We start from the raw sequence: 17,360 nt of genomic DNA, 5'->3' as shown, positions 1-17,360 counted from the left end.
TTTCGGGAGGCGGGGCTTCATTTGGGGGCGTGGCCTGTGCCGAGGAGCCTGTCAGTGCTCCCTCCGGCCACAGACAGCCCCCAGCAACGCTCCAGCTCCTCTCTCCTGCATTCCCTCGGGCTGTCACACACTGTTACAGCCCGAGGGAATAGAATGTAAGGACATGGCCAGCAGGTTGCTGGCATTTGGGGGGGCCCAAGGGGGGGCACAGCATGATGTAGCGGGGGCCATGGCCCCCTCTGGCCCCCCCCTAGCGACGCCACTGCCTGGCAGCTCCCAGGTAAGAATTCGAGCCATTCTAAAAGCTTCCAGAGCACTTCTGCCACGATCACAGCTACAGATAATAGCAATATTTCTATTACTAAATTACATTTTTACACCATAGGATAAATGTGCCTTTGATTTACAAGTTGGTTTGGGATGAAACACCCTTAAGGTGCCATTCCTTACATTGGCCTTTGGGATACGATTTTCAAATAATCATAATCCATTAGAAAAACTCACTCCAATTGTGACTTCTGTAGATAAATCATCTGAAAAGTTTATCTAACAAATGTGAAAAGCTCACCCAATTTGTCCTGATAGATCATTTCAGAGCATGCAATGACATCAACAATGCATTAAGAGAACATTTACAACTATCAATAAACAGAGATACAAGTCAAGAACACAATATGTGTCTGCTTTCCCAACCACACTCAAAAATTGCCACAATCATGCATAATGGAGAGTATTGAAAATAAGTAGAGCTTGTCTTTACACTCACTGGGCTCTCCAAACCATTGTGTTCTAAAATATATATATATTACCCATAGATCACTGAATTTTTGTTTTAAACTGAAAAAAACACACATAATAGTATTTTCACTTTAGAAACCCTGTCAACATGACAAAGGGTTTGATTTTGCATGAGTTCGCTGATGTTTCACCAAATCTGAATGTTGGGTAAAACATTTCCCACAATGAGAACATGAGAAAGGTTTATCTCCTGAGTGAATTCGCTGATGCCTCACAAGATGTGCATGTTGACTGAAACATTTTCCACATTCAGAACATGAGAAAGGCTTCTCTCCTGTGTGAGTTCTCAGATGTTTTACAAGATCCGATTTAGAGATAAAACATTTCCTGCATTTAGAACAGGAAAAAGGCTTATCACTTGTGTGAGTTCTTTGATGTGTAGCAAGACTTGATTGCTGGCTAAAACATTTCCCACATTCAGAACATGAGAACGGCTTCTCTCCCGTGTGAGTTCTCTGGTGTTTAACAAGACTTGAATGCAGGCTAAAACATTTCCCACAGTCAGAACATGAAAATGGTTTCTCTCCAGTGTGAGTTCGCTGATGTTTTACAAGATCTGAGTTAAAGTTAAATGATTTTCCACATGCAGAACACGAAAAAGATCTCTCTCCTGGGTGGGTTCTCTGATGTATAGCAAGATCTGAATGAAAGGCAAAACGCTTCTTACATTTAGAACATGAGAAAAGCTTATCTCCTGTATGAGACCTCTGATGTTTAACAAGAATTGAATGTCGGCTAAAACATTTCCCGCATTCAGAACAGGAGAAAGGTTTCTCTCCTGTGTGAGATCTCTGATGTGCAACACAATGAGAGTGTTGGCTAAAACACTTGCCACATTTAGAACATGAGAACGGTTTTTCTCCTGTGTGAGTTCTCCTATGTGTAACAAGATTTGATTTACTAGTGAAAGATTTCCCACATTCAAAACAGGAAAATGGTTTCTTTACTATAGTTATTATCTGAGGTTTAGACATGGAAGATTCAGAGGGAGATCCTGGCTCTTGTGATTTTGAAGCATCGGTCCTTAGTCGAACAGATTTCTTCACACACTCAATTAGTGAGTTTCTGTTTTTATGATGTCCTTCAGGATAATTTCTGCTCATTGCGCTATCTGTAAGCAAGTTACAGGGAATTAAAAGAAATCCATCAATATATGTTATTCCTTATTTATTGAAAAAACTACAATTAAATCAAAACTCTTGTAACACTTTGTCTAGCATCTGTCAGTAAGAAGTCTTTTTTTTTTAATCTGTTAGCGGTTACCCCCACCACCATTTTTGTTTCTCCTGACATCAGAAACACAGTTTTTATGTAATATAACAATTATATTCCGGGCTTTTTGGTTTACTCCACATGAACAATTGTTTACTCCCACCATCATTCGCTAATGACCGTTCAAGTGGAATGGAAGAGCAAAATCTGGTCTACCTTTCCTTATGTATAACTTGCATATTGACAATTGGTGGAGCTTCAGCCTAACTACACATCCTTTGTCGACCTTGGCTGTCCTCCTTTCAGCAACAGGTCACTTTTAACAGTGTTACAGTATCACTTCTCAAACGACAGATTAAGGAGCACGTGTGCCTTCAATTCCCTTTTTTCTATGTATAGAAATTCCTTTTAGGTTAATCACCCCACCCTGCCCCCCAGTTTCAGATGACCCTTTGGAGGTGACCACAGGAAAGTGTAAATTTGAGGAGATTTTGGATAACAACGTCCCTTTAATATTGTTGTTTTTTTATTTATTTTTTTATTTACAGCAGATATAAGCTAAGCAATGTTAGTATATACATCAAAGCACTATCGATTTAATTATTTAGTTTTGACACTATTTTTTTACTACTTTATCTTTGCATATATATATATATATATATATATATATATATATTTACATTGCTCTTAAAACAGATTAATTGAATACACTTTAGTTAAATTAGTGATAGCACTATTTAATTTGTCACCCACGTTAAAATTATTGAAGTACCTACCGATATTGGGATACTCTTGGATAGGGGTGCGCTTAACACAATATGTTCATATGGTGGCACCTTACCAGTGGATTAGCTCCACAACCCTTGATAAATAAAATCACAAAAATAAAGTGCGCTGTGCCTTTAAAATCATGCTAAGAGGAAAGTTTCTGTTTTTTGCAATCCTCCCCAGAAAAACAAAATACTTATTAGTAACAAAAGTGCTTGTGCTATAACACACTAATTATTTGTTATTACTTGTGCAATACTTTGTGCAAATATACTTTAAATTTCAAATGCAATACTTTATAACAATCCACACAAAAAGTGCATAAATGTTGAAAATACAGATGTGCATTAAACACCTTGTGCAAAAACGGCAAAATACCTGTATTAAACGTGCAAAGCAATTTTTGATATTTCACTTACAGAACTTTGTTCAAAGAGATAGCTTTTTCAGCATGTGAAAAAAATATACAAGGCAATTATAGTGTAATATTGCAAACACACTTGTAAAATCGAAATAATATGTTTATGACATGTACATAATAGACAGTCACTGCTGTACAGTGTAATTAGAATACAGCTCCTCAGTAAATGCGATGAACAGCAGAAATAAAAAGTAATATCAAATTTATTTCCACTTTTAAAAACAGCAGGCAAATCAACGGAGTCCTTCTCCCCCTCACCAATATTATAAATGGGAGTATCTCTCAGTTCTACCAGATGCCAGCAGCAAATGTGGTCTATACTTCTTTATTACGGGCGATATTGTAAAGTAAACTTTGTTGTAAAAATAAACAAGGTTTAAGTTTATGTGGGCTGCAAAAAAAAACCCTTCAGTTTTCATAGAAACGTAGGTTTATTTCGAAATGTACAGTATAAAAAAAAGATGCCTAACTGACACTGGACGTCCTCACGCTCGTAGGGTTTCAAAGTAAGCAAAAGAGAAAATTTATTTTAACCCCTTCCTGGCCTCGGACGTAGTACGTCCGACAAAAACGGTCCTTAAAGCGGCACTGTCATGCCGAATTCCGTTTTTTTTTTAACCCCCCTCCCGCCTCAACTACATCCAATCGACCCCCTAGTCATCCCCAAATGCCCCTATGCCCCCCACATTACCTATTTTTTATTCTTTATCTTCTGCCCCGATCTATATTCAGGGCGCCGCCATCTTTGTGTGGGTAGGTGAAGTCCCTGTGGGACACGTCATCTACCCACACTACACAGACTGTGAGATTCCCGCACATGCCCAGTGAAACATCTGGACATGCGAACGGGAATTTCACCTATTCATTCATTCATCAGACAGACGAATGAATGAATAGAAAAAATCAGACGAACAAACTAACACTGTGAATCAGTGTTCGTTTGTTTGTTCGGTTTATTACAAGGAGGGAGCTACCGGCGTGCAGCTCCCTCCTTGCATTATGTAAAGACAGAAGCCGCAGGGAGCAGTGCTCCCCACCACTTCATTAGCCCCCCAGGTCCTCCCCTCACTCTATGGGGGTCAATATGACCCCCATAATAGCATAAGGGAGATTCAAATCTCCCCAATGCCCCTACTCGCTATACCGCGAGTAGGGGCATGTCCACTAAACAGTGAGCAGCCTGTGGCTGCTCACTGTAAAAAAAAAGGGTAATAAGGGGGGGACGGGGGACCTACTGTCCTCCCCCGCCGGCCCCCACCCCTGGACGGCGGGTGGGGGCCATAATAGTAATAAGGGGGGGGGACGACCTACTGTCCTCCACCCCCCGGCCCCCACCCCTGGGCGGCGGGTGGGGGCCATAATAGTAATAGGGGGGGGGGGGGAACTACTGTCCTCCCCCCCCCAGGCCCCCACCCCTGGGCGGCGGGTGGGGGCCATAATAGTAGTAGGGGGGGGGACCTACTGTCCTCCCCCGCCGGCCCCCACCCCTGGACGGCGGGTGGGGGCCATAATAGTAATAAGGGGGGGGGACGGACACCTACTGTCCTCCACCCCCCGGCCCCCACCCCTGGGCGGCGGGTGGGGGCCATAATAGTAATAAGGGGGGGGGACGGGACCTACTGTCCTCCCCCCCCCGGCCCCCACCCCTGGGCGGCGGGTGGGGGCCATAACAGTAACAAGGGGGGGGGACCTACTGTCCTCCCCCCCCGGCCCCCACCCCTGGGCGGCGGGTGGGGGCCATAACAGTGATGTGGGATTATTAAAAATCTTTATTGTACTTGTATTGAATTATTGTACTAACTCCATTTTAACTTTATACTGTGATGATCCTCCATTTTGTCCTCCTAACCTGACTTCTTCAATCCTCCATTTTGTCCTCATGACTTAACTTGTTCATTTTAAAGCTACATTACGTGACTGAACTTCTCAACCCAATTAGTACGGTAGACAAAGACTGTGTTTTCCTGCAAGGACAAGTACCAGGAGGTGCTGGCTACTCCTTAAGACTTGCTGGCTACTCCTTAGAACTTGTAAGATAGTATAGTTTGAAGGCCACAGAACACAGTAGTAATGAAATGTTCTATTCATAAGAGACCTTGCACCTGGACATGAAGCCTGATATCATTGACCGTGTAAAATGACGCTTAGGACCCCCTTGTCCCCACCCGTGTCCAGAATAATCCCACCTCTGGTGGGTGGACACGGGACTAACCTCTTAATTTTTGAACCAATAGGTAAGACACTAACACCGACACTTAACAATTAATCCAATTGATGATGTTTATTTGCTGATATTCTAATAATCAATGATGACGCAAAATGCCTCTTAAAAGGGCCTGCGCGCCCGCTTTTACTTCACTTGCCAATAAACTTTCTCGAAGTTATTTTAACCTGAACCTTGTGTGTCAGACTTAATCACTTCAGCATATATACGCAATTTAATTTTATTGATTTGGACAGGAACAAATGTAGACATTTGAACATTTTGGTTTACTTTCAAAAAGTACCATAACAACTTGGCGCCCAACGTGGGGCATCGGGCTATGTCCGGCCGGTGAGCCGTCCTAAGGAAGACAAGGGTGGACGGAGGAATCCGGGGGGAAGGAAAGGAGATTGATCACCTCCAGGTACACGGTAGAGACTTCTGCAGAGCCACCGGCATGTTCCGGCCCCTTTGATTGACCCGTCCACGTGTCTGTGACTGCTTCCCGGGAGGACATCAAAGACAGGTAATATCTTGCCCGGTGCCTCGTTACTCACTTGTTTACCTGCATTTTAGTCTATCTGTTGCCTGGGTGTGTTTGAATTGTTTGCCTGTTTCCCCATTTTGAGATAAAGGGGGGTGGACCTGAGGGGACTTGCCTGGGTCTTCAGTGTGTCTGTCTATCTGTTTGTATTTTACCTCTTTTGGGATAAAGGGGGGGGTTGACCTGTGGATGTGTTCCTGGGGGTCTTCTGTTGCCTGTTTACTTCTTTTAGGAGCCTCGTGGCTGTGGCTGTATGGAAAAAGAAGTTTGTGGAACTGTGGGATCTGTGTAGAATCATAGTTTCCTGTGATCCAATTTTGTGTCACTTTGATAGCCTAGCTAGCTTCACTGTGCGCTTTCGGACCATCCAGCTCTAGTTGAGTTGGGGACGTCCTGACCCGGACCATCCAGCTCTAGTTGAGTTGGGGACGTCCTGACCCGGACCATCCAGCTCTAGTTGAGTTGGGGACGTCCTGACCCGGACCATCCAGCTCTAGTTGAGTTGGGGACGTCCAGACCCGGACCATCCAGCTCTAGTTGAGTTGGGGACGTCCTGACCCGGACCCTTCGGCTCTAGTTGAGTTGAAGGTCCACTGATTATTTAATTGTGGTAGGAGACTTAGCCTTGTGGCAGGGGACTCAGTTTCCTGGGGGGATTCAGGCAGGCATTGCTTGTTTTCCGCATCATGTGGTAGTGAGACTTGAGGAAGTCACTCTCCGAACGGGGACACTACGAGGTTGAGGGAGGTGACTTTGGAGTAGGCACATGTAAAGGGAAAGGGATTATTGTTGATTTCATTTGAACTGTGATGCATGCACTGTATTTCAATTGTATTGTTGTCTTGTTTGTCTAATTAGGAGTCTTATGAACTCCTGTGTCTGTCTCTAAGGATTTTCCTTGCCTTTCATCTTTTCTATACTTCCTATATTATTATACTATCCACTCCCATTCCTCTTTAAAGAGAAGTGATTGGTCACACACTTCTCACCTCGCTCCAATCCGTGTCTACCACCCCGGGTAGGCGGATTCAGTGACTAGTCTACGTTTTGGGAAGACGCACCAGAGAGAGTCCCACGGTTCTCGGGTGGCAGTCGAGCATTGTAGATGTTCTTGTTCAGTTTTCCCTCTCTCTCTATCTAGGACGCTGGTATAGGGGTAGAGGGATTATGGGGCAGGATTTAAGCAAGCCCAGTAAGGGCTGGTTAGCATGTGATTTGGTAGAAAACAGAGAGGGTGAGGAGATGGTTAAAGGTGTTGTAAAGATTGCAAAAGTATGTAAAATTACTGTACCAACGGGTGGAAGATTGCAACCAGAAAGTTGGCGTAAGTTACTGGCAGAAATGAAAGGCAAGCTTACAGATAATGGTTTATTAAAGACTGCTGAAGCATGGTACAGAGTAGCGAAGGCTATTCAGTTAGAAGGTTGGGTTGAGGAAGAGATAAATCACAAAGGTGTGAAATTGTTTGTGTATCATCAGCATTGTGTTGCTGGGGTCTACCCTCAGCCAGCGCCCCAAAGTGGCGCCCAGGGGACGTCTATCCCCAAGGTTCAGTTAGCAGTAGGTGATAGCCAGCTAACTATGTTCCCCACTCCCAATCCTCCTAACACCCATCCCGCCACCTCCCCTGTCTGCCCGGTCCTGAATTCTGATGGATCTTTCTTTTCCCCCTCCCCGTCCCTAACATTCCCATCATCCTCATCCATCCCTACGCTACCTGCTGTACCTCTCCCTAACATTTCATCTGCCATTCCCTCCCTACGCTCTCTCTCCGTTGATGATCCCCTCCCCTCTTCATCCGCCCAGCTAACCACCTCTTCCACCCTTGCCCCGGCTCCTCCCTCTACACCCACCCCTACCAATCCCTCTCCGTCCCCTCCCATCTCCACCCCAGTCCAATACCCCACCTCCTTTCCCTCCCCAGCCTGGCCCTACCCCTTCCCATATCCCATGACCCTGCCCTATCCCGGATATCCACTACCCCTTCCCCAAGCCACTCCCCAGGTTCCGATCATGCCCAGTCCGGCACAGTCTGCCCCGGATGTGCCCTCATCCAATATGGCCGCCACTTCTTCCCTTAACCCTAATGCAGTACCTTTTCCGGCCATCAATATGGCGGCCCCCAGTACAGCCCTGATGCCGGTAATTCCCGGTGACTACCTATCTGGTTATGATCCGCTAGCCACCCCTGCATCTGGGACCCCCTCTCATCCCCCGGTCCTGTCACCTTACTCGGGCCCTGCCCGTAAAAGAGCTCAGATCATAGAATTAGATGAGGGAGAAGAGGATAGGTTATCCCAGGACTCGTTGGAGGCTGCAGGCGCCGCTGCAGGAGCCTCAACTCATCGTTCTATCGATGACCCCTTTGGACACAAGGGTCGGGGAGAACGGGCCCCTCCTAAATATGTTGCTTTTAACCCCACTCAAGCTAGTGCATTAATGAAATCGCTCCCCGACCCAGAAAAACAGCCTATGCCTTTTTACCGAGGGATAGTTCAAATTCAAAAGACCTATTCCGCCGCATGGCGTGATTTGCTGAGCATTTGTGCTATTAAAGCAGGGGATGCATACTGGCCGAGTATGGCCCGTCACCTCAGTACAGATCTGCTTTCCAGTGATGTTGATTACCCCTCCGGGGTAACCTTTTGCACCCAATTAAGAGAATGGGCTAAAGACAAACTTGCAGATCAGGCTGCTGGCCTCACTGATGTTATTCAAGATAAAGGAGAATCAGTAGAAAGGTTCCATGCAAGACTGTATCAAATGTTCACAGATTTAGGATTTGATCTTACTGACAAAATTCATTCACAAATGCTGTCAGGTGCGTTTGTCCAAGGTGTTAAAGACTCTATTCGTAAGGGAATCATTGCTGCACGCCCTGAATATAAGGTTGTTCCCTTGGATACCCTGCTTTTAGTTGCTAGAGGTTTGGAATCTGTTCAGACCCCAAGGAGACCCAATCCAGCTCCCCTCATGGTGGCCCGCGCTACCCCCATCACCTCTGGCACCAAGGGAGTCAAGTTAGAGGATGTAATTTGTTTTAATTGTGGGGCTCAGGGACACTACAGAAGTGATTGTCCGGAACCTAAAAGGGAACCAGGGGCACCCAAAAAGTTCTCCAAGCCTGCCCCAGGCCCCAAGACCGTGAAAAAGGTTCCAATTGTTGAAGAACCAGATGATTAGGAAACTGGCAAGCCTGTATCTGTAACCCCTGTAATGGCAGTGTCTACAGGGGATAAAGGGGGGCCACTTGCCACAGTGACTTTGCCCATTGAAGGCCACCCTACCACATTCCTTGTTGACACAGGTGCAGCCCGTAGTGTTCTGCGAGAACAAGACCTGCCAGACCCATCTTTTCTGTCAAATATTGATGTCTCTTGTGTTGGAGTGGATGGCCAGCCGAGACATAGCCCTCTAACAACTCCACTACGAGTTGGTTCTAGCCTGCTCGCTCGCTTTGTGGTATCCTCCACATGCCCAATTAACCTGTTAGGTGCTGATGTCCTCTCACGTCTGCAAGCATCCATCACCTTCACCCCAGACGGGCAAGTAGAAATGTTCACACCTCTATCTGTATCAGACACCTCAGCCTTGTGCTCCTTGCCTCTGATGCTGCATTTAGAAAAGCCCCGTGAGGAAGCAGCAGAATTAAGGTCCAATTTCCCAGAGGAGTTAAAAACACAGGTGCCCGCTAAGTTATGGTCCTCAGGCCCAGAGGACATAGGTCACCTAAATGTTCCCCCTGTGGTGGTAAAACTTATTCCAGGAGCTAAATTACCAAGAAAACCACAATATCCATTAAAACCGGCACAGTCTGCTGCAATTTCTGTCCACATCAAGGCACTCTTGGAGAAGGGTGCCCTGGTGAAATGTAAATCTGAATGCAACACCCCGTTATTTCCTGTGAAAAAGAAAACTCCAAAGGGTGAGCCAGAGAAGTACAGGATGGTTCAGGATCTCCGTGCTGTCAATGAAGCTACCGTCCTGGACACCCCTCTTGTACCAAATCCCCATACTCTGCTCTCTGGAGTCCCACCATCTGCAAAATTCTTCACAGTTATTGACCTGGCCAATGCCTTTTTCAGTGTCCCATTGGACCCATCCTGTCAATACCTGTTTGCTTTCACTCATGAGATGCAACAGTATACCTGGACTGTCATGCCCCAAGGGGCACAAAATTCTCCAAGTCAATTTGCAAAGGCCATGGGTACCATTCTTGACCCATGGCAAGCTGAGCACCCAGAAGTTGTCTTGCTTCAGTATGTGGATGATCTACTGCTGTGCGGAGATGATATACCCACTACTGAAAGGTGTTCAATTAGTCTTCTTTCCTATTTGGCAGAACAGGGATGCAAAGCTTCACTCATCAAGCTGCAATTCTGTCAATCTTCAGTGATCTTCCTTGGACATTGCCTATCTCAAGGTACCAGACATCTTACTCGGGACCGGGTAAGAGCTGTTCTGGACATTCCACCTCCAAGGACTTCAAAGTCTCTTCATGCCTTCCTAGGCCTCATTTCCTACTGCAGAGCATGGATCCCAGAAGCCTCTCTGCTTATGCAACCTCTCTATGATGCTCTTAAGTCTGACCCGTTCTGTCTGACCAATGAAGCTCTGGACAATTTCGATGCTTTAAAACGTGCCATTGCTTCTGCTCCTGCCTTGGGCCTACCTGACTACTCCAAACCCTTCAAACTATTTGTCTCTGAAAGACAAGGCCACGCAACAGGAGTTCTCACCCAAACGAATGACTTAAGAGGCCGCCAGAGGCCTATTGGATATTTCTCATGTCAACTAGACATTGTGGCCAGAGGGACTCCTTCCTGTCTCAGGGCTGTTTTTGCCGCAAGAGAGCTCATAGAAAGAACCTCGGACCTGGTCCTTGGCCACCCTCTGGTTGTTTTGGCCCCTCATGACATTTCTGCTATTATCAACCAAGTCCAGCTCAAGCACGTGTCTCCAGCCAGACACCTGCGCCTACAGTGTCATCTTCTTTTGCCTGACAACATTTCCATCCAAAGATGTCAAGTGCTTAATCCGTCCACTCTTCTTCCACTCCCTGAGGGGGGTATCTATTATGGATTTATCACAGATGAAACCTACATCTACCTGCTCTGTGGATGTATCAAGAAAGTCATGCATCCACATTTGTCATTTTATGAAGATGAGACACCTCTTTGTGAAGGCCCGGATTACGCCTTCTGCACCATGTGGTACAAGCCAAACATTTCCCCCGAACCTTGCTATGAAGATGAGCTTTACCACTGGATCGATGTAAAGCTCACTGCACAAAACTTCTATTGTGACTCTGAAGGTAATAGCATGGTCTTGGTCCAGCTACCTCAACAACTCAACTACCTCTACCGCCATTGGGATACCGCTATCCCACATATTCCTGTTACCAAGTTGAAGACAAGGTCATGGAATGATCTTGGGCCCATGGCAAAACTATGGGCCACCATGAATGAAGAACAGCTACAGGAAAATGGTATTGCCAAATACCCAACAACTGACCTTCTAGAAGCATGGCCACGCCATTTCCTGGAAAAGGAATTTCAAGACTTGGTCATAAAGAATGATTATGACCCAGAAACACCTCATGACTGTTTTGAACAGATGAAAATGGAAACAGTGCACTTACCAACTGTGCATGAGAATCCATTACCAGATCCGGATTTTACCCTGTTTGTGGACGGATCAAGATATGCCGATGAAGGAGGAACATATCACACAGGATATGCCGTAACCACAACAGACGAAGTCATCAAATCATCATCCTTACCGCCAGCAATGTCTGCGCAAGAAGCTGAATTACAGGCTCTGACTTCAGCATGCAAAATTTCCAAAGGAAAACGAGCCAACATCTATACAGATTCAAGATATGCTCTGGGTGTGGCACATGACTTCGGCCTAATTTGGAAGACAAGAGGATTTCTTACCACCGCCGGTACACCAGTCAAACACAGCACTGCAATCAAGGAGCTAATGGATGCCCTCCTACTTCCCGAAGAAGTGGCCGTCTTGAAAGTCAAGGCCCATGGGAAATTGGATACAGATGAAGCAAAGGGCAACCATTTAGCTGATCAGGCTGCTAAGCTAGCGGCCAGGGATCTGCAGGAAGTGGATGAAGAAGTGTCCGGACAAGAAGAAGAAGAAGTCCCTATTTTTGCTCTGCAAACTCTTCCTACTGATTTGCGAATTTTACAAGAACAGCAAGCTGCAGTCACTCCTGAAGAGATCCAGAAATGGAAAAAGAAAGGAGCTGTCCAAAAGGACGGAATATATTACAACAACTTCAAATTTTGTCTTCCCAGAAATCTGTATCCAGCAGTTGTCCAATGGGCACATGGGCCTGCACACCTGTCAAAAGAACTGATGGCCGCCCTCATACAGAAGTATTATGAAGCACCTGGAATCACAACATTGATCAATAACTTCTGCAAGGCCTGTGTCATTTGTGCAAAATGCAATCCAGGAAGACCAATTAAGGTGCCTGCGAAACACCTGGCAAAGCCCATGTACCCCTTCCAGCGAATTCAAATTGACCACATCCAAATGCCCAAGAGTGGGCCCCATGAATATGCACTAGTAATAGTGGACATGTTCTCAGGCTGGCCAGAAGCCTACCCAGTGGCCAATATCACTGCAAAAACAACCGCAAGACGCCTACTTACAGATATTGTATGTAGATTCGGACTCCCAGAAGTCATTGAGAGTGATCAAGGCCCAGCCTTTACAGCAACGGTGACTAAAGAAATTTGGACTGCTCTAGGGGTGACTCTAGCCTTCCATACCCCTTACCACCCACAAAGTAGTGGTAAAGTGGAGCGCATGAATGGCACTCTAAAAACCAGAATGTTAAAAATGTCACAAGAAACAAAGATGCCCTGGCCAGAAAGCCTACCAATAGCTTTATTTAGTGTTAGACACACACCTAGAGGGAAGCATTCAATGTCCCCATATGAGGTTCTATTTGGGACAGCACCCAGACTAGGTTGTTATTATCCGCAGCAGTTGCAACTCCAATCAGATGTTTTAGTAGACTATGTAACTGAACTTGCAAGTGTCCTGAACAAAATACATGCCCAAGTTTTCTCTTCAATTCCAGATCCCGAATTGGATACAGGTTCCCATAACCTACTTCCCGGAGATTGGGTCCTGGTCAAGAAGTTTGTGCGGAAAAATACCCTAGAACCGAGATTTGACGGTCCATTCCAAGTTCTCCTGATTACCGCAACCTCCGTCAAATTGGCCGATAGGCCAAATTGGATCCACGCTTCCCACTGCAAGAAATCTCCTGCCCCAGAGGAAGCGAATAGCGCACAAACATGTATCTCTGGTACATCTTCTCCTTAATTAGCCTTATGAAGGCCCAGCAAGTAGCCATTACCAAAGATATTAGTGGGTACACCTTCTGGTATAATTCATCGTGCACCCAAGTGGCTACTTATACCTTTGACTACTGTGATATTGTAGAATGCCCATTTCCCACACCACAAATCCAGAGCATCTATAGAGATATTCCTCATTCGAAAGACCCATATGTTTGTGTAGCTGACAAGCAATGGGGGCACAATTGCGACCATTGGGGGGCGGCGGGATGGAATGCCGGGCCTGCCTGGGGTTACAAACCAAAAAGTGCCGTATCTAAAGTAGATGATCATGGTAGATCCCTCCTCCAGAGGATGACTTTGAGAAAGCCTGGGGGGAGTACACCAATGAAATTAATTCTTAACATTGAGCATCCAAGCCCAACAGATGCGGACCAGTATGTGATGGGAATGTATTGGAAAAAGGGTTCCTATAAAAAGTTAGGGCATTTCTACCTTAAAGATATATGCAACTCTTCTGAGTGGCACGGGGCCACCCATATGGTCCCTAACCCATTAAAACCTCATATCCAGACCTTTCAAGACATGATGGCCATTGCTAACCCCACTTTTGAAGATACCATGGCCGCTGAAACAGGTTTCAATGATGTAAATCTATGGTTAGAATGGATGAAATATAATGCTAATAAGCATAATAGAACTGCATGTTATGTGTGTGGCGGTGCCCGGCCTCACCTGGGTACCGTGCCTTTAATCCTACCAGTAGATATAGAAGAATGTGTTTTAAGCCTTTTTGCCTATCACTATAATTTTAACAGGTCCATATGTATTGCATGGACAAAGGAGTATCCTCTCCTAACCCAGGATGTCAAACCCCCAGATGGTATTACCGTGTATAAAGGTAATTACACTTGTTATGCTAATTACGATGGAATAGGTAAATTCTTGGGTAACTTCTCCAAGGGGTATTGTGCTACCTACAGAAATGTCTCTATGGACTTGTTGCAGTTTCACACCAGGTCATTAGGGGATATTTACTGGTTGTGTGGGGATTTACAGCTAAGATCCAGAATGGACAAGCAGTGGTGGGGGGAGTGTACTCTAGCTAAAGCTATTATGCCTATACATATCATTTCTGACACACACCTCGTCACCCATGGGTCCAAACACACTAAGGTTAAGCGTGACGCCCCAGTGAAAGGAAGTTTTGATCCTCATGTGTATATTGATGCCATTGGAGTGCCTAGGGGGGTACCCAATGAGTTTAAAGCCAGGGATGAAGTTGCCGCAGGATTTGAATCAATTTTTACCATAGTTACCGCAAACAAGAATTTAAATTGGATAAATTACATTTATTATAATCAACAGCGTTTTGTTAATTATACCAGAGACGCCCTCCAGGGGTTGGCCGAACAGCTGCAGGCCACATCCCAAATGGCTTTCCAGAATAGAATGGCCCTAGATATGATCTTAGCCGAAAAAGGAGGGGTTTGTAAAATTTTGCCCGACACCATGACATGTTGTACCTATATCCCAGAAAATACAGGCCCTAATGGTAAAGTTACCTTAGCCATAGAAAAATTAAATGACCTGTCTGAAGAATTAAAAAGGAATTCTGGGGTAAAAGATCCCTGGGAAAGATGGTTTGGTTGGATGACAGGATGGCAAAAGGCTTTAATGCAGATTGGTATGGCTATACTAATTTTTCTTTTTATTTTTGCTCTTCTCTTTTGTTGTATCCTCCCATGTCTGAGAAAATCCCTCATGAAGACTGTTGACCAAGCGGCACCCACTTTCACCCATCTCGAAGTTGATGACCAAGATTTCCAAGACGTCAACTCACCCTGTCTGCCGCTGCAAACGATCCCTTTTGTTGATAAAGTGCAGGAATTCTAGGAAGGGACTAGCTTAGGGACAGCATCTGTCAGTGAATGGTAAAGGCCCCGTGTGGAGAAGTGGTGGGTTAGCTGCCATGGGACACCCATGGGTGTGAAGTGTTCGAGAGCCATACTGATGGATGAGTTAGCCTATTAGGGTCAGCTCTAGGGACAGACTTGCACTTTGCATTAACACCTAGCTAGCGGCCACGGGGTTTCTGTGCCTTTGGGTTAACACGTCTTCTGATACTAACATAATAAAGTTTTTATCTCTTAGAATCTAACATTTCATAGGGGGGACTGATGTGGGATTATTAAAAATCTTTATTGTACTTGTATTGAATTATTGTACTAACTCCATTTTAACTTTATACTGTGATGATCCTCCATTTTGTCCTCCTAACCTGACTTCTTCAATCCTCCATTTTGTCCTCATGACTTAACTTGTTCATTTTAAAGCTACATTACGTGACTGAACTTCTCAACCCAATTAGTACGGTAGACAAAGACTGTGTTTTCCTGCAAGGACAAGTACCAGGAGGTGCTGGCTACTCCTTAAGACTTGCTGGCTACTCCTTAGAACTTGTAAGATAGTATAGTTTGAAGGCCACAGAACACAGTAGTAATGAAATGTTCTATTCATAAGAGACCTTGCACCTGGACATGAAGCCTGATATCATTGACCGTGTAAAATGACGCTTAGGACCCCCTTGTCCCCACCCGTGTCCAGAATAATCCCACCTCTGGTGGGTGGACACGGGACTAACCTCTTAATTTTTGAACCAATAGGTAAGACACTAACACCGACACTTAACAATTAATCCAATTGATGATGTTTATTTGCTGATATTCTAATAATCAATGATGACGCAAAATGCCTCTTAAAAGGGCCTGCGCGCCCGCTTTTACTTCACTTGCCAATAAACTTTCTCGAAGTTATTTTAACCTGAACCTTGTGTGTCAGACTTAATTACTTCAGCGTATATACGCAATTTAATTTTATTGATTTGGACAGGAACAGATAGACATTTGAACAGTTTGGTTTACTTTCAAAAAGTACCATAACAACAGTAACAAGGGGGGGGGGACCTACTGTCCTCCCCCCCGGCCCCCACCCCTGGCCGGCGGGTGTGGGCCATAATAGTAATAAGGGGGGGGGGGGGGGATCTACTGTCCTCCCCCCCCCCGGCCCCCACCCCTGGGCGGCGGGTGGGGGCCATAACGATAATGGGGGGGGACCTACTGTCCTCCCCCCGCCCCCACCCCTGGGCGGCGGGTGGGGGCACTAAGTAAATTCCCCCCCCCCCATCAAGGTGACTAGGGGTGCCCAAGCCCCTAGTCACCCACCCCCCACCCAAATAAAAAATGCCCCTACCTACCCCCCTCACCCTAAAAAATAGTGAGGGGGGAATAAAATTGCTAACCTGTAAAGTAAAATTAAACTTACCATTCGACGTCTTCTTTTTTCTAAAATCTTCATGTAACGGCTACCCAGATAGAGAGAGGGTTTCTGCCGTTGAAGACGTCCTTTTTCCCTGCAAGCTGCTGTGGAGAAGTAGGCTGCTGTAATCCCATCCACGATATCCAGAGCGAGAATCAGGTTCAGCTGCAACAGGAACAGAATAACCTTCCCAAATAATCCCCTTTCAAGAACGAGACGAGGCTACGTTATGAAGGGTCAAGATGAACTGAGGACTGGAACACCCAGCCTGCTTTTTATTAGAAACAGATACACACAGAACACTCCCAGGGGGAGGATGAAAACAACCAATAATACAGATGGTAACACCCCCACGTCTCCTCCCCTCAGATAACTACATAACCCAATTAAAATGTCCACATTTTTCCACCAGTTCTGGATGTACCCCAAAAACAGGGGGTACAGCTTTAAATCCGGTAGCGCTGGATAGCTCTCCTTCAGGGGGACAATATATCCAAAAATCACCCCATTCGGATGTATAGTTCGGGAGATACAACGTTCCAAAGTTTTGACCGACCGCACAGACCAACTAGCCGAAATTAGTTCCATGAGTTTTGGCCTTGCGGTCGGTCTCCGTTCGCACGGTAAAAAGGTATGATATTCTTGCCATCCATGCGAATCGCGGAGTTCGCTGGAATCCCCATAGATGATTGCATATAACTACCGAACGAGGGGACGTTCGGTAGTTTCCGTACGAACTTATGGAGGTCTGGAGGACTCAGCGGT

At 45.6% G+C, this 17,360-nt stretch overlaps 1 protein-coding gene across 2 annotated transcripts in view; it reads right to left on the bottom strand.

Moving 5' to 3' along the window:
- Positions 1-389: 389 nt before the first annotated feature.
- Positions 390-17,360, bottom strand: part of LOC134575266 (gastrula zinc finger protein XlCGF17.1-like) — a 63,480-nt gene continuing 46,509 nt past the window's right edge. Inside the window, exons 2-3 of one of the 2 annotated variants that reach the window (XM_063434529.1) lie at positions 3,198-3,219; positions 390-1,909 (exon numbers count right to left, since the gene is read on the bottom strand). In XM_063434529.1, the coding sequence (XP_063290599.1) occupies positions 882-1,901 (1,020 nt within the window). In that variant the 5' untranslated portion in view covers positions 1,902-1,909; positions 3,198-3,219 and the 3' untranslated portion in view covers positions 390-881. The remainder of the gene's footprint in view (positions 1,910-3,197; positions 3,220-17,360) is intronic. The other variant, XM_063434528.1, reaches the window with a different exon arrangement.

The sequence above is a fragment of the Pelobates fuscus genome, chromosome 10 (assembly GCF_036172605.1).
Source record: "Pelobates fuscus isolate aPelFus1 chromosome 10, aPelFus1.pri, whole genome shotgun sequence".
NCBI classification, from domain to species: domain Eukaryota; kingdom Metazoa; phylum Chordata; class Amphibia; order Anura; family Pelobatidae; genus Pelobates; species Pelobates fuscus.
Note: the sequence above shows the minus strand (reverse complement) of the source record. Positions and strands in the feature narration are given on the sequence as shown.